The following is a 22445-nucleotide window of genomic DNA, read 5'->3' on the forward strand; positions in this document are numbered from 1 at the left end:
AAACTAGAAACAAAAGAGGAAAAGTAAGAACACCACAGAAATATGGAAGGATTATAAGAAAATACTACAAAAATTATATAGCAAAAATTGGACAAGCTAGAAGAAATGGATAAATTCCCAGAAACATACAATCTTCTAAAACTGAATCAGGAAGAAATAGAACATCTGAACAAATTACTAGTAATGAAATTGAATCTGTAATAGAAAAATAATAATAACAACAACCAGGGGCACCTGGATGGCTCAGTTGGTTGAGCATCTGACTCTTGATTTCAGCTCAGTCATGATCTCAGGGTTGTGAGACTGAGTCCCATGTCGGGCTCCTCGTTGAGCATGGAGCTTTCTTAGGATTCTCTCTCTCCCTCTCCCTCTTTGCTCCCCCAACCCACTCACACTCTCTCTCTTTAAAAGAAAAAATAAATAAATAAAAGTGCGGGACCTGATGGATTCACAGGTGAATTCTAAACATTTAAAAAGAGTTAATACCTATTCTCCTCAATCTATTCCAAAAAAATAGAAGGAAAGCTTCCAAATACATTCTACGAAGCCAGCATTACCCTGATACCAAAACCAGACAAAGACACTACAAAAAAACCAAACAAAAAAAACTAAACAACTATAAGCCAAATCTCTGATGATCATAGATGCAAAAATCCTCAACAAAATATTAGCAAACCACATTCAACAATAAAAAGATTATTCACCATAATCAAACAGGATTTATTCTGGGGATGCAAGGATGGGTCAATATTTGCAAATCAATCAACATGATACACCATATCAACAAAATGAAGAATAAAAATCATATGATCTTCTCAGGGTGCTTGGGTGGCTCAGTCAGTTAAGCATCCAACTCTTGGTTTCAGCTCAGGTCATGATCTCAGGGTCCTGGGATAAAGCCCCATGTAGGGCTCCCTGCTCAATAGAGACTCTAGTCATTGAACACTACATCAAAAACTAATGATGCGGGCGCCTGGGTGGCTCAGTCGTTAAGCGTCTGCCTTCGGCTCAGGTCATGATCCCAGAGTCCTGGGATCGAGTCCCACATCAGGCTCCCTGCTCCGCGGGAAGCCTGCTTCTCCCTCTCCCACTCCCCCTGCTTGTGTTCCTGCTCTCGCTATGTCTCTCTCTGTCAAATAAATAAATAAAAAATCTTAAAAAAAAAAACTAATGATGCACTATATGTTGGCTAATTGAATTTAAATTTTAAAAATGTCCATTCTACCCAAGGCAATGTAAAGATTCAGTGTAATCCCTATCAAAATACCAAGAGCATTTTTCAGAACTAAAACAAAAAATCCTACAATTGGTATGGAACTACAAAAGACTCCAAATAACCAAAGCAATCTTGAAAAAGAACAAAACTGAAGGTATCACAGGTCCAGATTTCAAGATACACTACAAAGCTAAAGTATTTAAAACAGTACGGTACTGGCACAAAAACAGACACATAGATCAATGGGACAGAATAAAGAGCCCAGAAATAAATCCACCAATATATGGGTCAATTAATCTATGACAAAGGAGGCAAGAATATGCAATGGGCAAAAGAAAGTCTCTTCAACAAATGTGTTGGGGAAACTGGAACACTTCCTAACACCATTCACAAAAAAAACTCAAAGTTGATGAAAGACCTATATGTGAGAACTGAAACCATAAAAATTCTAGAAGAGAATACAGGAAGTAATTTCTCTGACATTGGCTGTACAGTATTTTTCTAGATATATCTCCTAAGACAAGGGAAACAAAAGCAAAGATAAACTATTGGACCTACACCAAAATAAAAAGCTTTTGTGCAGCTTTTATATAACAAGGCAACCTACTAAATGGGAGAAGATATTTGCAAATTCCATATCTAATAAGGGGTTAATATCCAAAATAAAAAAGAACTTATACAACTCTATACCCAAAAAGCAAACAATCTGATTTAAAAATGGGCGGAGGTCCTGAATAGACATTTTTCCAAAGACATACAGATGGTCAACAGACACAAGATGCTGATCACTAATCATCAGGGAAATGCAAATCAAAACCATGAGATAATACTTTTCACCTGTCAGAATAACTAAAAACAAAAAGATGAGAAATAACAAGTGTTGGAGAGGATATACAGAAAATGGAACCCTCGTGCACTTTGGTGAGAACATAAATTAGTACAGCCACTGTGGAAAGCCGTATGGAGGGGTTCTAAAAAAAATTAAAAACAGAAATACCATATGATCCAAGAACTCCACTACTGGGTATTTACCCAGTAAAACCAAAACACTAATTTGAAAAGATATATGCAACCCTATGTTTATTGCAACATTATTTATAATAGCCAAGATATGGAAGCAACCTAAATGTCCATCAATAGACAAATGGATAAAGTAGTAGTATACACACACACACACACACACACAAAATATTACATAGCCATATAAAAGATGAGATCTTGCCATTTGCATCAACATAGATGGACCTAGAGGGTATTAAGCTAAGTGAAATAGACTGAGAAAGACAAATACCATATGATTTCACTCATGTGGCATCTAAAAAAACAAACGAATAAACTGGAAGCAGAATCAGACCTATAAATACAGAGAATTAATGGTTGCCAGAGGGAAAGAGGGTGGGGGATGAGCAAAATGGGTGAAAGGGTGTGGGAAATATGGGCTTCCACTTATAGAATGAATAAGTCATGGGAATAAAAGGCACAGCATAGGAAATATTGTCAATGATACTGTAATAGCGGTGTACGGGGACAGATTATAGCTTATGTGGTAAGCACAGCATAATGCATAAAAAAGTTGACTAGGTTGTACACCTGATATTAATGTAACATTGTTACAAAAATGTTGTGTGTATATATATATACACACACAATGGAATATTAGCCATAAAAAGAATGAATTTCTGAAATATGCTATAACATACAGGAAATTTGAAAATATAATGCAAAGTGAAATAAGACAGACACAAAAGGACAAACACTGCATGACTCTACTTATATAAAATATCTAGAACAGGCAAAATCATAGAGCTAGAAAGTAGGTTAGAGGTTACCAGGGACTGAAGGAAACAAGGTGTAGAGTATTATTATTTAATGCATACAGAGTTTCTAGTTGGGGTAATAAAGTTTTGGAAATAGCCAGCAGTAATTGTTGTACAACCGTGTGACTAATGCCACTGAATTGTACATTAAAAATGGTTGAAATGGCAATTTTTATGTTATATATATTTTACCAAATAAAAAAAGTCCGAAGGCCCACAATTTTTGTTTAAATGTAATTTGACAAGTCCTCTCATGCTTAAAATCCTTCTATTTTCCTGACTGCATGCAAGATAATTTCTATATTCTTTAGTTCAACAGATCTCGTTGACCTAGTCCACATTCATTTCACCCACCTCTGCTCTATTGTGCCAGCCACTTGTTTCCTGATTAGCAGAGTGCTCTTTCATATTTCATGCCCTATGCCTCTGCACAGTTCTTCCTTCTACCTAAAATACCTCTTCTACTCCTGCTCTGAATGACTCACTTCCATTCTTCATTTAAAACTTAGCTTAGGTCAACCTCTGCAGGAAGCTGTCCTACCCTCCCAATCCCAATCTTAATTATATGCCCAACTGTCTTTGTTGCCAGAGTATCCAGGGTGTGTGTTATGGCAGTTATCATAATGTGTAATAATTATCTGTATCTTTCTAATTTGTACACATTTCTTTTGTCTTATCTGTATTTCTCCCTCCTAGTCTACTGGGTGTCACATAGTAAGTACTCAAGAAATATTTAATGGCTACATTCCAGGGAATCTTCATCAATGACCCTTTTAAAATAATCAGCTCTGTTCAAAACCAAGAGCGCTGAAGAAATGGTAAACATTCTCATGAATTCTTCTTTGTTTAAAAATAGCCAATAGGGGCGCCTGGGTGGCTCAGTCATTAAGTGTCTGCCTTTGTCTCAGGTCATGATCCCAGGGTCCCTGCTCAGCAGGAAGCCTGCTTCTCCCTCTCCCACTCCCCCTGCTTGTGTCCCTTCTCTCGCTTTGTCTCTTGCTATCAAATAAATAAATAAAATCTTTTAAAAAAATACCCAATATTCTGGGGCTCCACCAAGGAAATCAACTTCATGTCTAATGACTGGCTTTCATGCTCTGAGTCTCTGGGAAGGATGCTCTACAATCATACTTTGTAAAACCCATAAAGTACTTTGACATCAATCATTTCATTGGAGGAATGGAAAATGGTGGAATGAAAGAAGGATTGGGGCAGAATGGAGAAGCTCTATGGTAGGTAATGAGCAAATCAGTGGGGTATATACTCTCTGTCTACTGCCATTATACATCTTCTTCAAGTAGGAATCATGTTAAATGGAAGTCCAGGACTTACCTGCTGCCACTGGGTGCTGATATTTCTATCCTTGTTGAAAGAAGATAGGTAAAGGGATTCTGAGAGAGTTTTTCCACCACTTTTTCTGTCATGATTCCTGATCTGGAAGGAAGGAGGTCTTGGTCACCTCTCCCCATACATGTTGGGAAATGGACAGCATGATTATCCTCATGTGCCAAATGTCCCCTACCCTGTCCAGTTGCAGAGAGACAGGAAGCAGGGTGTAATGAAGAAAGTACCACACTAACAATCAGGCATTCTAACTAGTTGTGTAATGTTCGGCAAGCCACTTGATATTTCTGCATCCTGGCTTTTTCATTTTCTAAAGTGTGGGCAATTGGCTAATTTTCAGTGTTGTCTTCTGCCAAAAAAATCACTATCTGCCAGTACTTTGCATGTTTCTATTACTTCCCCTACCACGGACCCCACTTTCCCATTCACTCCCCAAACCACTGTGAGGTCTCAACCATGCCCGCTATGTGGCATAAAACTGTTACTTCTAGTACTCACTGCTCCATTTCAACAGCCCACAATCTTATTTAGATACTAAGAAAGAACAATGGTGCTTATGATTCTGAAGAAAAAGAAAGAAAATAAAAAGGACTTATAATCACTTTGAGCTTGAGCTGAGTGGGGACTACAAACTGATAATTTAGGATGTAACACAGTAAACAGTTCTAGACAGTCACTAGGTCAATTGTAGTTATTTATGATCATTCACATTAATAGAAGAGTCTAAGAGAATATGGACAACCCAAAATAGTAGATAACATTCAAGTCATTTATATGTGGCTTGGGAAGTGCATCGGTACTTACATTTGAATAACACTGATTCTGCTGTCTTAGGAGTTTTAGTGAAATCATAAAGTATATTGGGAAAAACAGACTTAAAAAGAGCTAGTTTGTACTAGTATGTACTCTTCTTGTCCCCCTACTCAAAATTTTTCCCTTCGTTCATGAAGACTATCATCAACTTTCTCATTTATGTAAAGTACCAGCCTAAAATGGAGTACTCTAGATCATAATATTTACTTTGCCTTATCATTTTCACCACACAAACCCTAGCTTTGGGGGTGTTTATTAAAGAATATTTGGGGCTGCAAGCTGTGTTAAGCAACAAAAATAAACAAGGAGATAGCAAGTATCCTCAACATTGACTTTATTATCTACTTGGCTTAATAAACATGGAAAACAAGAGTTTTGTATGATTTAACTGGCCACAGATGACCAAGGGTTGGTTACTATATAAATGATGGATAAGGTAAGAAGCAACATGGTGTTTATTATTTTAAGTGAAACATGCAGGAAGATATTCTCTTCATGGTTAAGCAATTCAATTAGGAAGGTTAAGTATCTTGCTGTAACCATAAATGTTAAGCAAATTAATCTTAAGTTCCTATGTCTTTCAGACTCTAGCTGAAAGCCTCAGGGTTGCATGGAAAAGTTACATATCAGTCAGTGACAGGTGGCAGTTGGGTGGATAAATAATTGTCCCTATCCAAATGTTACCATGTAACTGAAAATCATTAATGATTTAAAAAGTAATCTTTTCTTTTTTTCCTTAGAATGAAAGATTTCATGGGGTTAGAGGGATAAATTCACTTACTGGGATGGGTCTGAATCACTTCCTTTTCGTTTTCTTGGGAACTCCACCACATGTGGGCAGAGGGATCCAATAGCTGTTGGTTTTGTCCATGGGCTCATATGACTGGAAACCACAGGAGAAATGCACTGGTTCTCTTCAGTCAGTATTCTATCTGTGAGAGAAAAAGCACAATAGCACATCTATTTTTAACATTAACTTTTACTTTATACATACCCCATCACATGTTTTAAGTGGTTTTTCTATCTTGATATTTTAAAAATATCAGTAACAACATAACATAGTATGAAAGACAAACCATGGACACTTAAATACTAGTTAGAAATGTACGTTAATCCATATTTTTAAGCTTATTTCCCCCATTTAATTGTAAAAGAATTGTAGAAAATAGGGAAAACACAAAAAATAGAAAGGGGGAAATCAAATGTCACCAATTGATGTTACTATTTAGAGGTATTTCCCTTAAGAATTCTTTCTATAGTTGTCATTAAGTAATTGAAATCATAGTGTACAGTACATTCTATTTTATTTAAAAATCACTGTGATAACTTTATCGTGGTATTACAAGCATTATATATAAAATTCTTTTTAAATGATTCTAATGACTATATAATATACAGTCATGTAGATGTTCATAGCTACTCATTCTTCTATAAAAAAAAACATTATTTTTTTTTAAGATTTTATTTATTTATTTATTGAAAGTGAGAGATTGCACGTGCAAGTTCCGGGAGGGGCAGAGGGAGAGGGAGAGAGAATCCCAAGCAGACTCTGCACTTGATGTGGAGTGTGATGAGGGGCTCAGTCTCATGACCCTGAGATCATGACCTGAGCCGAAATCAAAAGTCGGTTGCCTAACCAACTGAGCCACCCGGGTGCCCTGATACTTAAACATTCTTCTATTGTTACAATCTATGTTTGTTTTAACCATCACAAATATGTATTGTGGTACATAAAGCTTTTCATCTACTGGTTATTTCATTTAGATAACATCTCAGAAGAACATCAAGGGATGTGAATATTTTTAACCCTAAATTGCTAAATATGATAATAAAATCCTTTTTGTATAAAGTGTGGTTTATTAAATGTTTTATAAAATATAAAAATCAGAATCACTGAACTAAAAATAACGTATAGTCCAAAAGTGGGCCTCCCTGAATAACTATATTTCTCATATTAAAATGGATATAACAAGTTTAAAATAATCTGTAACTTACAAAATAGATTGAAAATATATAAGGAATATTAACAAAGAAAATGCAATAAATCTACAAGAGTGGGAGATTTTTAACACATCTCTAGCAGTAACTGACAGATCAAGCATTCAGAAACAATGATGTAGAAAATCTGATCCACACAATGGACAAGCTTGGTGTAATAGACATCTATAGACCACTATTCCTAGCAGCTTCAAAATCCACGGTTTGTTTTGGGGCACCCATGGAGCATTATAAAAACTGACAATATACTGGACAAAAAGCAAGTAAGTCTTAATAGTTTCAAAAGAATGATATCCTACATCATTTACTGACTCAATGTAATTATGCTTGACACCAGTAAGAAAAAGATAACTAGAAAATCCCTATATCTTTAAAAATTAAGAAATACACAAATAACACATTCAAAGCAGAATTCTTAGCAATTAGGAAGATCCAAAGTAAACTATAGTGGTATACCCATCCCACAGCTACAATGGAAAAGTTTGAGGACACCAAGTGTAAGTGAAGATGTGAAGGAATGGGAAGTTTTCTGCTTTGCTGGTGGGAACATAAATTGCTACAACCACTTTGGAAGCCATTTACGTATTACCTAAAAAAGTTGAATATTCCATATAACAAGTGATTCAGCATTCCAGTCCTAGGTACATAGGAAAAACTCCATGCATATTAGGAGACATATACAAGAAATGCATTAGCAGCACTGCTTGTAACTGAAGAACAAAAATAAAAACCTGAGAAAACTGGAAACTAAATCTCCTTCAACAGATGGATTGTTTATTTACTAAATGAAATACTAATGGCAGTAACAATGAATGAAGTACTGATATCAACATGGATGAATCTCAAACTAGTGATTCTGGGGGAAAAAAAGTCATAGCTAAAAACACACAGCACTTTATTTTTAATTTTTAAAAAAGATGCGGGGGGCAGAGGGAGAGAGAGAATCCCAGGCAGGCTCCATGCCCAGTGCAGCCCGACATAGGGCTCCACCTCACAACCCCAAGATCATGACCTGAGCAGAAATCAACAGTCCAAGGCTTAATCAACTGAGCCACCCAGGCATCCCACAGCACAATTAAAAAAATTTTTTTTATATAAAGTTCAAAAATCAGTAAAACTAATCAATATTTTTTAGCAATATCTATAGAGGGTGCCATACTATATAGAAAAGTAAAGGAATAGTTAACACAAAAGTCAGAATTCTCCCTGGAGAAGAAAAGGTGCATCTGGATGCAATCAGTGAAGGACACACACAGGCTTCTAAGAATTCATGTTTTATTTCTTCATCCCAATGTGAGTTCACAGATTTTTTTAATTCTTTAAACTACACATATAACTTTTACAATCTTTTGTAAGTTACAGTACATTTCACAATAAAGAAGTGGGAGAATAATTTTATCAATGATTTTTGGCCACCTGGGAATTAAGTTTCTGATTTATGATATTCAAAGACTTCTAGGCTTAGACTCTCTTAATGGGAAGGATTCAGGATCACCAGATACCACATGAGATTAATTTTGATTTCAGCTTCCAGACTTCAATCCAATGGACTTTGAATGGCAGAACACCATCTGTCTCCACAGAAAAATGTGGGGAGTTTCTTACAATAAATGATAAATCAATAGGAAAAATTCATCAACACTGAACCAGAGTTCACCCTGGTATATATAATACCAGACCCTTCCCACCCACCTCCAATCCTCCAACATAAGCAAGCACACTGTTTCCCTCGCATAAGTTCAAAACAAAAATAGTTGGGTTTTTTTTGCCTCTCATTCTAGAAAGCATGATCTCCACATTTCAATCCTACTCCCTAACCTTTAAAATAAGAAATAGACCTTCTTTAGGCTGCAAAATAATGTTCTTTTCACAAAAATCAAAACCTAAAGCTCTAAGGGTCTTTATTTGTATGTTCCCTAATGAGTGGGGGAGTATTGCCCCATAATTAGCTATGTTCCATCAAGTGTAAGTTTGCTATGTCAGTAGAAGTGTATTCAAAGCAGAGGGTTTTCTGTAAACAAAAGGAAAATATGGGTTAGTGGGACTAATTAGTTCTGGATGAAAAGATCTGTTCTTTGGTAACAATTCAGCCTTCATGTAGTAGATTTTTATTTGTTAGAAGGTGAATCATAATTTAAAGTGTGAAGATTTCATTTTTAACCTCCCAATTTACTTTCAGCATCCACATATACTTATTTAGGAGACCATGTGTTAGGAATTGAAAGTTAATTCTGCTTTTATATAACTCATTTTGAAGGTATATGCTTCAATATTTTGATATTCTTTCTTCATCAGGTTGTTGTTACTTCTCAATGGTGAAAATCCATGGTTTTTTTTTCCCAGAAAAATAACACTTTATTAATACATTTCTATAATACTATTTTCCTACTTTTTAAAAAAGTTTATTTGCACCTGTAGAGTTGACATGCAATATTGCATTAGTTTCAGGTGTACAACATAGTGATTCAACATCTCTACACATCATGCTATGCTCACCCTAAGTGTAGCTACCATCTGTCCCCATACAATGCTATTATAATACCATTGACTATATTCCCTATGCTGTACCTTTTATTACTGTAACTTATTCATTCAATAACTGGAAGCCTGTATCTCCCACTCCTCTTTACCTATTTTGCCCATTCACCCAACTGCCTTCTCTTTGGCAACCATCAGTTTGTCCTCTGTATTTATAGGTCTGGTTTTGCTTTTTGTTTATTCGCTTATTTTTTTAGATCCATATGAATGAAACCGTATGGTATTTATCTTTCTCAATCTGACTTATTTCACTTATCATAATACCCTCTAGGTCCGTCCATGTTGTCGCAAATAGCAAGATCTCATCCTTTTTTATGGCTGCGTGTGTATACATATTCACCACATCTTCCTATCCACTCATTTATCAATGGACACTTGGGTTGTTTCTATATCTTGGCTATTATAAATAATGCTGCAATAAACATAGGGGTGCATATATCTCTTCAAACCAGTGTTTTCATTTTCTTTGGGTAAGTACCCAGTACAGGAATCATTCTGTTTTTAATTTTTTCAGGAACCTCTATACTGTTTTCCACAATGGCTGTACCAATTTATGTTCCCACCAACAGTGCACAAGGGTTCCTTTTTCTCCACACCCTCACCAAACTTGTTATTTCTTGTCTTTCGATTTTAGCCATTCCCGACAGGTGTGACGCGATATCTCATTGTGGTTTTGATTTGCATTTCTTTCCTTGATGATTAGTGATATTGAGCATCTTTTCATGTGTCAGTTGGCCATCTGGAGGTCTTTGGAAAAATGTCTATTCAAGTTCTGTAGGAGTGCTGACAATACTGACTCCATCTTTGGCCCTCCATCTTGCTCATGTTTGCTCAATGACTTCTCCTGGGGCTGTGTGTTCTGGACCCATTGGAGATTAATATACACACTTTAGAGATGTCTGCCAAGACTGGGATGGTGGGAAGGCTTGTTTTGGCCTCTCACGAATCTGTTAGAGATAACATAGTCTTCCTTCTTTCCTGATGCACAGGTGATGCCACAAGATCTAATTAAAGGGTAGCTGTCAACTAGGTGCATGCAAGCCCTTTGAGGTGCATGTGAACCCTTTGATCCTACTACAGTGCCCTTCTGCGTGTCCCCTCGCTCTATAACATCTGTGGACTAAGGTCTGGACTTTGTGGAGAATAGCTATGCAGCTGCCATGTATCGTCTTCTGCCCGATCTCCTCTGTGTCAGTCAGTTACCTGAATAAAATTCTGTGTAAACTCTACGGAGTGGCCTCCTTCATTTTCCAGTCTCAAAGTGTCTTCTCAGTTTGGGGGATATTTTACTGTCTCTTCCCCAACTCCTAACATGTTCTCTGCCCATTTTTTAATTGGATTGTTGGGTTTTTTGATGTAGAGTTGGGTAATACATTTTATTTAACTCAATAAAATAATTCACAATTTAGATTGAACAAAGACAATATGCTTGTCTTTTATAAAGGAGGTTCTGCGGTTTATTTAAAATGACATTAGCATTACATCTCACTCCATTCTACATGTATCTCCCTGGTGATGGTCATCAATGTAACAATATTTTAAAGGTCTGCCATTTAGTATCAGTTCCTCAAAGATGAAAATAAATTGGGAGAAATGAGCAGCTGCTTGGGAATCCTAAGCAGGGGAAAACAAACAGCCCTTTGGTTTAGGCTCATAGTTATAAAGGGTTCAAATTTAGAATCTGACATTGTGCTTGAAAGAAAATATACATCTACCCATACACACAAGCACACACACATTCACAGGCAGGCGATGGCAGGATGGAAAAAAATGTATTACAACTTAGAAACTTTGTCCCACTACCTACCTTCATTGCAGTAGTGTGCTCTATGTTAAAATTTATATAAAATATAAATTAACCTATGAATAACTTTGTGTTAAAAACAAGTTGTGCAATGTAAACATTTGCTTCTTAATTTCTGAGAATCCATGCCCCAAATCAGATTACCCAAATGGTAATGTCTTACTTAACCTCAAGACCAGGAATATTCAAGTGTTGCTAATTGCCCCCCTAATGTCCTTCTTCTGGTCCAGGATCCAATCCAGGATCACATGAAATATTTAGGGTCTGTTATATGTCTTCGGTTTCCTTTAAATTGTAACAGTTCCTCAGTCTTCTTTTGTCCTTGAGGTTTTGAAGGGTACCGGCCAGTCTATAGAATGTCACCCAGTTGAAGCTTGTCTTATATTCACTCATAACTAAATTCAGGTTACGAACTTTTGTCAAGAATGCCACAAAAGTGATGCTGTGTTCTACTCAGTGCTAAATGCCCACACTTTTCAATTTTATTGCTTCGGGTACTTTTTATTGCTTCATTGAGATCCTGCTCTTCAGGATTCCAAAAGATGTTCAGCTCATAGACTCAACAGAAGAGGCAGAAGATTTAGGAGATCCGCTATAATCTCCAATATGGATAGTTTTGAGAACCATTTTTTCTCTTCTCCCCAAATCCTAGCACAGTGCCTGACACATAATAGGGTTTGTTGAAAGAATGAACTGCATTTCATTTCATCACCCCCAGACATGCAAAAGAGAAACTGAAAGAGATGTGATATCCGAACTAACAGATTCGACCTCCTAGACTGCTGGAAATGATTAAAATTCCCACAATAAGGAATATGCGGTTCCCTGCTATACCTATTTCACAAATGAATAGGCCTACTTCCTTCCATTACTTCATTTTTACCAATTTTTTCCCCACAGAGGGAAAAATACACTTGATTGTTGGAAAAAAGGTACTGTGTGACATGGGACTTGGCAATCTGAAGTAGCTTTCTAGAACAACAGCGGTAATTGTTGTATAGGTTTGAGGTAAAGCGTTAACAAGAGAAAATCAAAAACCGTTTATCACTGACAAATTATTGTAAGATAATCACTGACATATGTAGGATGCTTAGTCACATAATAAAGTACTAATTGGTACTATTCAAGAACAAAGACCATCTATAGGTGGTACTATACACAAATTATGAAAAGGCTTTTGCTCAGGAGAGATTAAAAATACTCTATTATTTCATAGTATGTATTAAGAGCCTAATGTAACCTGCTGTCAAGAAGCTTATAATCCTGAATATGTTTGTGCACGTGTAGGTGAAATTAGATCTAGAGACAGGTATGAGTTTACGCTATAAGAACACAGACGGAAGAACACTTAATTCTATTTGCTGGGAGGGAGTAACAACAGCATTTTTTTCAAGCTAAGAGAACATCATGAACAGGTGGCAAAATAAATGCATTCAGTAAGATCATATGCCATCATTAACAATGACGTTAAGTTGTTGAATCAATGAATACATATCAGAGTCAAGTTTTAGAAAATGTGTCTCCGGATACAAGTCTGATGGGTAAAATTGGACTTTTTCAAAGTAAATTTTACCTTCTCACATATGAAACAAAACATACGCTAAATTGACCTATCTGACCAGAAAGCAGATCCCCAGATCATTATTCACCATGCAGAAACACAGGTTATCTAGAAAATTCAATAAGGATGAGGCTTCGATTCACTGAGATTTCATGAAAGTCCCTCAAGATTTATTTACCTCTGAATTTTTTACCATGATTAGAAAAGGCAGGAAAGAGTCTCCCAGGGACCACCTTTCCTGAGTTGTCGATCCAAACATCCCACCAAACCCTGAAGAGGAACAGATATTTAGCCAGATTCGTCTCTGAAGCCAGCAAAGTATCTTACTCAAAATAGCGATAAAAAGGAGATAGTAAGATACAGGCGCCTAAGTGTATCATTTTCCAAATTCCCATCTGTTCTAAGAATGTGTCGACAGACCCTTCATACTGCTACTATTTTTGAAAAGTATTCAATTTCAGACTCTAACACGTACCTTACTATTACAGAAAAATGGCTCCCATGAAAACCTGGTTTTCCCATGATTTCAGCCTCAGTGACCTTGGCAGAGGAGGAGAATTTGGATTTAAAAGCAGGGTTTTTATGTGGGTCTACATACAGAGAGAGAAATAAAGGACACCATGTGGATGCCCACACAAGGCCTTCGGATAGAGATATTTCGCATCCACTAATAAATTGGCATTGTTTCTGTAGGTCAAAAAAAAAAAAAAAATGGCGTTTAATGTCTATCCCCATGATAAGAGGGTTGTATTGGTGGAATCTTCGCTACTCCTTTCTGTTTGCTGCAAAGTGCAACATCTTCAGTGAATGGTACGGCTTGGATGAAGGAAGCCCAAGAAGCAATTCTAAGTTATATTCTAGTAAAGTGTTTATCTTCTTGTATCTCCATTCAGTTACTGCTTTTGAAGCAAAGCTTTACTTGGTATTCGCCCCTGTAAGAATTAGTGGGAAACCTCACAATAACAGAGTCAGGAGGTTCAGCAGTGGTGCTCTGATGCCCTATCACTCCTCAGTTGCAGACCCAACAGAGGGACAGAGGGACCCCACACCCTTGCACCTCCATACTACCTGACTATCCTCCTGCAACAACTCCATTCATATGTTAAAATCTAATCCCCAGTGTGATGGTATTTAGAGCTAGGGACTTTGGCAGGTATTTAGGGTCTGAGGGTGGAGCCCTCATGAATGAATTAGTGCCCTTATCCAGACGCCAGAGAGCTAGCTCATTGTCTTGCTGCAGTAGGAAGTTTGTAACCAGAAAAGCGTCCTCTCCAGGACCTGACTCTGCTGGAACCCTCACACTTCCAGTCGCAGAATTGTGAGAAATAAACTGCTATTGTTGATAAAGAATAACATAAAATGAAAATGATACATCTGAGTTTTATGAACCTGGAAAATGGGTATGTAATGTTTACTTTAAAAAGCAGGATGAAAGGGACGCCTGGGTAGCTCAGTCATTAAGCTGTCTGCCTTTGGCTCAGGTCATGATCCCAAGGTCCTGGGATCGAGCCCCACATCGGGCTCCCTGCTCGGCGGGCTCCCTGCTTCTCCCTCTACCCACTCCCCCTGCTTGTGTTCCCGCTCTCGCTGTCTCTCTCTGTCAAATAAATAAATAAAATCTTTTTTAAAAAAAAAAGCAGGATGAAAGACAGACTACGTAAAAACAAGAAACAAAGAAAATGTATATGCAGGGGAGAAAAAAAACCTAGAAGGAGACACAGTGAAATGTTTTCAGGTGTTTTGTCTGAATGGCCAATCAAAGGATTTTTTTCCTGTTCTACTCTTCTGTATTGTTCCAAAATTGCATAAGTATTGTGTCTTACTTTTGTAATACATACATACAACTGAGCAAGGAATATATATGTGGACTGTTGGGGAATAGCAAGTACGTCAGTATGGCTGGATACAGTGTGAAACATTAGGAAATCAAGCTGGAAAAGCTGTTCCCAGAGGGCCCTGGATGTCCCACTGAGGAGTCGGAGCTTTATTTCCAGGTAGCAGAGAGCTAATGAAGTGGCCTAGCGCTGTATCTCAGCCCCCTTCATTTCATGGGCAAGCCTCACAAGGGAGGGGGTACCGTCTGCATCGTCCTCCCTACTAGGAGTTAGTCTTCCTATTAAAAGCTACAACTTTCATCCTAATGCATCCACCTTTCCCAACCAGAATGGCTGGCTTCTTACCTGGATTCCTATTTATTTCTGTAATGAAGCTTGCACTCAGAGCCATACTCTGAACCCGTTCCAGCTGGGCCGGGAAAATAAGGCTTTGATGCCAAGCACAGACAGAGAAAGCCAAAAAACCCTTTCAAGTGGGGATCAGGATCCCACTTGTGGATCCACCACCACCTATCCCAGATACGATGTTGAAACACCACAGAAGGATCAATCTCTCCTATGTACGGAGGAAATTTTATTCTCTTGGCCATGACGTCAAAAGTAGCAAGAAGATCTAAAAGATGGGGCGCCTGAATGGCTCTGTCGGTTAAGCACCTGCCTTTGGCTCAGGTCATGATCCCGAGGTCCTAGGATGGAGCCCCTCATCGGGCTCTCTGCTCAACTGGTACTCTGCTTCGCCCTCTCACTCCGTGATCTCTCTCGCTTTCATTCTCACGCAAATAAATAATAAAATCTTAAAAAAAAAAAAAAAGAATATCTAAAAGGTAAGTCCTGAGGATGCTTCTTAGGAGAGGAAGGCTCAGATATGGTGAGAAAGAAACACAGGTAGAAGACCCTGGGTCAAAGTATAACTATCTCAGACTTCATAAACAAAAACACATTTAGCCTTATTGTCTCTGTTAATTTTTACTTTAAGACTCTGTTCCTTTCTTTGAGTTCCAAATGGTAACAGAGAAACCATACACTCCTAGATGCCGTGGATGTGGAGCTTTGCTGGCACGTGAGTTTGTCCATGATTACACAATAGCTGGAGAATCAAAGCAGAGAAAATAGACGGCTTCACTTGCCCAAAGTCAGTCCCTTGCCAGGGAAGTATGCAGAAGGTCAAAGGACAAATAAATGATGTCTGCATTGTAGTAAAATGGTCCATCACAGAGTACAGGCTGGGTAGGAAAGCAAGAGACACCCAGAAGGAGCTGAAAGAACAGGCAGGTGGTTGTGGAATGTTTGTATAAGTAAGAGCAGGGAGAAGTTCAGACTTGGGGATTCGTAGGTAAAGAATTTCTAGCTGATTCGAGGGTCGACATCAAGATGTGCCCCAGGGGGTGCTACAGGGACGTGAAGAGAGAACATGTGGAAAAGAGAAGAAGGACCAAAGTTACCTAGGATGACATCAGGGAGTAGACAGGAGAGGAAAAAGTCTAAGAATATACAGAGGTAACATCCCAGAGATAGATGATTAAAATAAGGATAGAAGAGGGTGAAACGAACAGAAAACCTAAATGAAAACTAATTAAGTGACAGTGGGGAACCATTTCTGAAAATGGCAAGAAGACTCAAATAATACCAACCTCCTCTCCTAGTTCTGAAATACACAAGAGAGTGATTGGCTTCTACAACTCCCTGATCATCAGTTCCTTCACAATCAGGCTGACCACATTACAAATAACCTGAGAATTACTGAAGTAAAAAAAGAGATACTTCCTCTTATCAAATTGATCAATCCTGATAAATTGTTTACTGGCAAAGGAGCCTTGGAGAAGAGGAGGTAAGAATACAGATTCTCAGAGTTTCATATATCTCTTGTGGGAACAATAATTGATATAACCTTTCTAAAAGGCAATTTGGAAAGTTCTATAAAGGGACATAAGGATACTTCCATCCTTTGACCCAGCAATTCTATTTCTCTGAGTTTATCCTAAAATTATTAAAGATGTAAAGACTTTTGTACATAGAAATTTATTAAAATATTTCAACAGTGTAAACCTGAAAACAACCTAAAGGTATCAACAAACAAGGGAACTAAAAAACTAAGTGTAATCATGGGATGGACTACTATACAGCCCTTCTTTTTTTAAGAAAAAGATTTTAGAGAAAGAGTGTGAGTGCAGGGAGGGGCAGAGGGAGAGAGTCCCCTGCTGAACATGGAGCCCAACGTGGGGCTCCATCTCACGACCCCGAGATCATGACCTGAGCCAAAACCAAGAGTCAGACACTTAACCAACTGAGCCACCCAGGCGCCCCATGGCCTACTATACAGACTTTAAATACAATGTTTCCAAATTATTTATGATATGGTAAATACTATGTAGAATATTAAATTTTATGTTTTTTGTTCTTGTTTTAAAATATATTAATAGGAAAAATTTGGGGTAAAGCCAACAGATCAGGAAATGATGCCAACAAAATGGCAGACTATTACTTAAGTTCCCAAGAGGAGGGGTCATGCCATATCATAGAGAAAGTGGGGGGCACATGGGGGAAGCACCAGGGTCAGTCAGGCAGAAGAGGGAGAGAAGGTATCTGTGGGCAAGAACCTTTATTGTATTTTATGTGTGTGCGGGGGTGGGGCGGTGTGGAAAGAACAGGTGGGCAGGCTATAGAGGCTTAGGACTGGCTAGTTTGAATAATTTCAGCAGGCTGTGGACAAAGGGACTGTCCTTAGTTGTCTGTTTACCTGGCCCGGGAACAATTAGGACAGCTGGATAATAGCCTAGAGTGTGAGATGCCAAAAAAAAAGAGGTAGTTGGGGTACAGCCTCTGGATTGGTTGGTTTGAATTTGAAAAGTGCACTCATAGGCAAGTTGTTTACTATCTCTAGAATTGGGTTAAATCCTAGGAGAAGCAGGCTTCATATTGCAAAGCATCAGAATACAGAAAATAAAATATATGGTTAATACATTTATATTTTAATTTAAAATTTGAAAATAAAATTTTTCAAATTTTCTACAATTAACACATACTACTTTTTTAATTCAGAAAAAAATAAATATACCACAAAAATTCTGTGTCATTCACAAGCCTTGGGCATTTCTTTGAAAGGATAAATTTATACCAATATTAAAGAGTCATGGATGCAGCCCTCCTTATATTGTTTTTTTTTTTTTTTTTTAAGATTTATTTCTTTTAGAGAGAGAGAGAGTGAGAGAGCACATGAGCAAGGCGGCAGGGGGAGAGGGAGAGAAGCAGACTGGGGCTCAATCTCAGGACCCTGAAATCACAACCTGAGCTGAAATCAAGAGTCCCATGCCCAACCGAGTGAGTCATCCAGGTGCCCACCTTATACTGTTTTTTTAAAGCCAAAGAACAGGGGCACCTGGATGGCTCAGCTGATTAAGCGTCTGACTCTTGATTTTGACTCAGGTCATGATCTCAGGGTCATGAAATCGAGCTCTACATTGAGCCCTACATTGGACACTGCACTGGGCGTGGAGCCTGCTTAAGATTCTCTCTCTCCTTCTCTCTGTGTGCCCCTCACCCACCATCCCCTCCCTCCCTCTCTCTCTAAAAAAATAAAAAAAAACAAAGTGCTGATACTGTGAACTTTACATTGCTGAAGATATGAGAACACTGAGCCACTTTCACAGAACATTTAATGTTTTCCTAAAGAGAAGGGACAGGGAGTTTCTAATCAAATGCCCAGGATTCCAGACTGAGCCTTGTCCTAAACTGTATGTGCAAGAGAGATCTGTTGGCAAGGAATTAAAGAAAGTTAAGAAGAAACTTTCCACAGGAGGCACCTGCCTATAGCAGATCCCTTTGTGGATGAGGGGGAGGGGTAAGTGTACTGATTTCAGAAAGGGGCAGCCACGTGGTTTTGACCACAGCTACATGCCACACTAGATAATTGATCAAAAACATTAATGAGGTGCCATGTTTAATGCTTTCTAAGAACTGTGGCATCACAGTCCACAAAGCCCTGTTTGTGGCAGGGAACAGCCCTAGTCTGCCAAAGGCACCTGCTTTTCCATGGGGGGTGACAACCTGTACTGATTTCTGAGGACTCTTCTAAGGGAAGAACCTCCTGACTGTATGGACCTCATAAAATATCCACCAAGGGTACATAGGGCTCCATGCTCCCCTCCAAGTCTGCCTAAGACTCTTTACCTCCCCCCTCTCCCTCCCCACCTCTAAAATAAAGAAATCTTAAAAAAAAAAGAAAAAAAGAAAAAAGAAAGAATGAGATAAATGTTGAAGCCTTTTAGAATCTGTGAAGTTTTATTGGATGGATATCAGGTAGTACACTACTTATCTGAATTGAGTATAATGGGCTTATGGCAAAGTATGAGATTCAAACAGACATGGGTGTGCATCTATTTCCACCCTTGTGCATGGTCAGATTGAATGATGTTAAAGATAACTAAGGTCCAAGTCAAATTAACCGTCAGGTTGACTGCGGAGCTAGATTAAATCAGAGATACAGCATCAGAGGGGCGCCTGTGTGGCTCAGTCAGTTAAGCGACCAGGTCTTGATTGTGAGTTCAAGCCCCACGTTGGGCTCCACGCTGGGTGTGGAGCCTACTTAAAAAAAAAAAAAAAGAAAGAAAGAAAGAAAGAAAAAAAGAAATATAGTGCCAGACATTTCAGATTTCCACATGAAAATCCTTCTCTAATCAGTAGAAAATAAATTTCCCCCGCCCCTTCTGAAGAAGGTAATGTGAGACAATCAATAATCATATACATAATTCAAAAATGTGATGACTGCTTGAATTAAAAGCTGTGTGCTATGAGAGACTATTCAATATGCAAACCACTGGCAGAATGACTGCTGTACAACAGATTTAATTATTTCTTTCCACTGCTCAAAATCCAACTGTGGCTCCCCACTGAATTTAAGAGGCCATGTAATAGGAAATCTTGCATAGCACAGCTCAGTCTGCCTACCGGCCTCATCCTGTGCTGCCCTCTCATTCATGAGCCAGGCAACAGCCAGAGGGCACTGAGTGACACTCCCCAATCATATCTCAGTCCCTCATGGCTCTGCCTCCCTGGGCCTATTTGTCCCTTGCCTGGAATGCATTTCCCAAATCAGAGTAACATAAACGTACCTGTCAAGACATAGGTCAGATGTTAACTCCTACAAGAAGTCTTCTCTGCCCACTGCCCCTAAAACCTGCCATCCCACTAGGGCCCCTTCTATGTAATATGGTGGCACTTTGTAATTGATACCATTATTAAGCTTATTCTACTTCACTATATTTTTACTAGTCAGCCTGCCTCACTAGACACAACTCCTTAAGGGCAGGGACCATGTTTTTATTCCCAGTTTAACACAATCCCTGACACATCACCCACACTCAACAATTGAAGAAAAGATGGATTGTTGAATAACTCGTATTAGGTCAATTCCTAACTATTAAGAAAATATTAGATCTGTACTTCCCCCTATTTATCAAAAATAAACTTGTAATGAATAAAGGAGTTAACTGTAGGGAAATAAAATCATAAAAGGTATAAGAAAAATATCTGTAAATATTTATCTTAAAGTGAGGGCTTCTGAAGGATATACCAAAGGTAAAAGCCATGAAAGAAATGACATTAAAAGGTTAAAATTTCTGTATATCAAAAACCACCATAAAATTAACACAAATAAACTAAACTGGAGAAAAACTTCCTCATGCCCTTTGCAGTCCATCCTTCCCTCTATCCCAACCCCAGGCAGAGTGACTTTTTTGGCATTTTCTACATATTTTGTAAATAGAATGATACAATATATGCCCTTTTGAGCTGGCTTCTTTTCCCTGTAATGATTTTGAGATTCATCCATGTTGTTGCATGTATTGATGGTTTCCTCCTTTTTATTGCTTACTCCTTTGGGAGGGTATCATATTTCGTTTATCAATTTGATTCACTTGGTGATGGCCATTTGGCTTGTTTTCAATCTTTGACTATTGTAAACAAGGCTGCTACAAATATTCGTGTACAAGTCTTGGTGTAGACAAATGTTCTCATTTGTCTTGAGTAAGTACTTAGATGTAGAATGACTAGATTGTAAGACGGGTCTATGTTTAACGTTTTGAAAAACTGCCAAACTGTGTCCCTAAGTGTTGTTTTGTTTCATTTCCACCAGCAGTGTAGGAGAGTTCCAGTTGCTTCACATTCTCGGCCACAATGGACATTGTCAGCCTTCTTAATTTGATTCCTTCTAGTGAATGCCTGTGTGTGCTATCTCACCATAAGTCGTATAATTTTATGACATTTTGAATCTTTGAAAAGTTTACTCCTCAGAAGACCAAAATATCACTTTAATTTCTAACCATTGATCCTGTACCTAAAAAGTCTAGTAAGTTTTCAGTTTAGTCGCCAAGTATTTGCATACTTATTATTGTACAAGGCACTGTGTTAGAAGCTAGAGAGAATGCAAAGATGAGCACAACATGGCGTTTGCTCTCAGATAACTGAGTCTTATAAGTAGAGAAATAACCCAAATGCAAGCTAGAACAGAAAGTGTCTTTGAAGAAGTCTGGGTCACAACACTCTATAATGGCTTCATTAAGGAGGTATCATCTGACGTAGTCTGTATAGTACAGAACCCCTCAAACTTTGGTTGACAACCATAATATCCCATACTTTTGCCCTAAATTCTTCTCCCCCCTAAACCAAACCATGTGACTCCCTCAAACAATACCCAATATAGGATGTCTCGTTACTAGTGTGGTTGCTCTCTCTGGACAGACTTTAACCAAAAACTTCCTTTGATGTGTGGAATGATCAGAACATAACACCCGGGAGTTGTCTTGCCCACAGAGGGGAGAGCAGAACTCTTACTGATAATGTTTTAACATACTGTTGTTATTTATAAGACTGCATTAACTTTTATTTCATATATTGGGCCTTTATATAAATGAATGAATCAACAGTGTAATTTTAGAATTGTAACTGGTATTACAGATGATCTAATATAACTCCCTCTTTTTCCAAGAAAGAAAAAGAATTCCACAGTGGATTAAGTTCTTTGCCCTTTTTCAGACAGGCAGACACTGATGGAGGACAGACTGCCGTGTGAGTCTTCTGACTCCCGAACAGGGCTTTCCTTGAGTAAACCTAAATCTGTCTTTTCTATGGGCTGTTGTTAAGCTACCTCTTTACCTTTCATACATCTGCTTTTTTTTTTTTTTTTTTTTTTTTTAATACTTAGGTACTGGCCCTTTTTTTGGTTAAGTTTAATCTTCTTTGGCACCACCCTAACAGCATCTTCTTGGATTCAGATTATATCTAACAAATTGAATAAAACCTTCTCAAAATATGCCATCTGCAAAAGTGACCGGCATGACATTTACATCGTCAAACCAAATGTCTGGCTGGCGTGTGGAACCAAAAACCGAAGAGAGAACAGCTGGAAATTTACTCACTGTGATCAAATACAGTGTAGGCAAAGTGAGAGCCCAAGTAAGAGTTATAGCGGAAAGCAAAATGTTGACACTAGGGAAGAGCTCTGAATGGTTAGAATGGACTCAGA

At 38.1% G+C, this 22445-nt stretch overlaps 1 protein-coding gene across 8 annotated transcripts in view; it reads right to left on the bottom strand.

The window, feature by feature from the left end:
- The window catches only part of BMAL2 (basic helix-loop-helix ARNT like 2), a 107642-nt gene that overhangs the window by 63901 nt on the left and 21296 nt on the right, over positions 1-22445 (bottom strand). For 5 of the 8 annotated variants that reach the window (XM_045873715.3, XM_045873716.3, XM_045873714.3 and 2 more), the window contains exons 2-3: positions 5972-6122; positions 4366-4467 (exon numbers count right to left, since the gene is read on the bottom strand). In XM_045873715.3, the coding sequence (XP_045729671.1) occupies positions 4366-4467; positions 5972-6122 (253 nt within the window). The remainder of the gene's footprint in view (positions 1-4365; positions 4468-5971; positions 6123-22445) is intronic. The other 3 variants (XM_045873719.3, XM_045873718.3, XM_045873717.3) reach the window with 1 other exon arrangement.

The sequence above is a fragment of the Mirounga angustirostris genome, unplaced genomic scaffold (genome assembly GCF_029215605.1).
Source record: "Mirounga angustirostris isolate CCGP_5_RB_7025 unplaced genomic scaffold, mMirAng1.0.hap1 SCAF_5, whole genome shotgun sequence".
NCBI lineage: Eukaryota > Metazoa > Chordata > Mammalia > Carnivora > Phocidae > Mirounga > Mirounga angustirostris.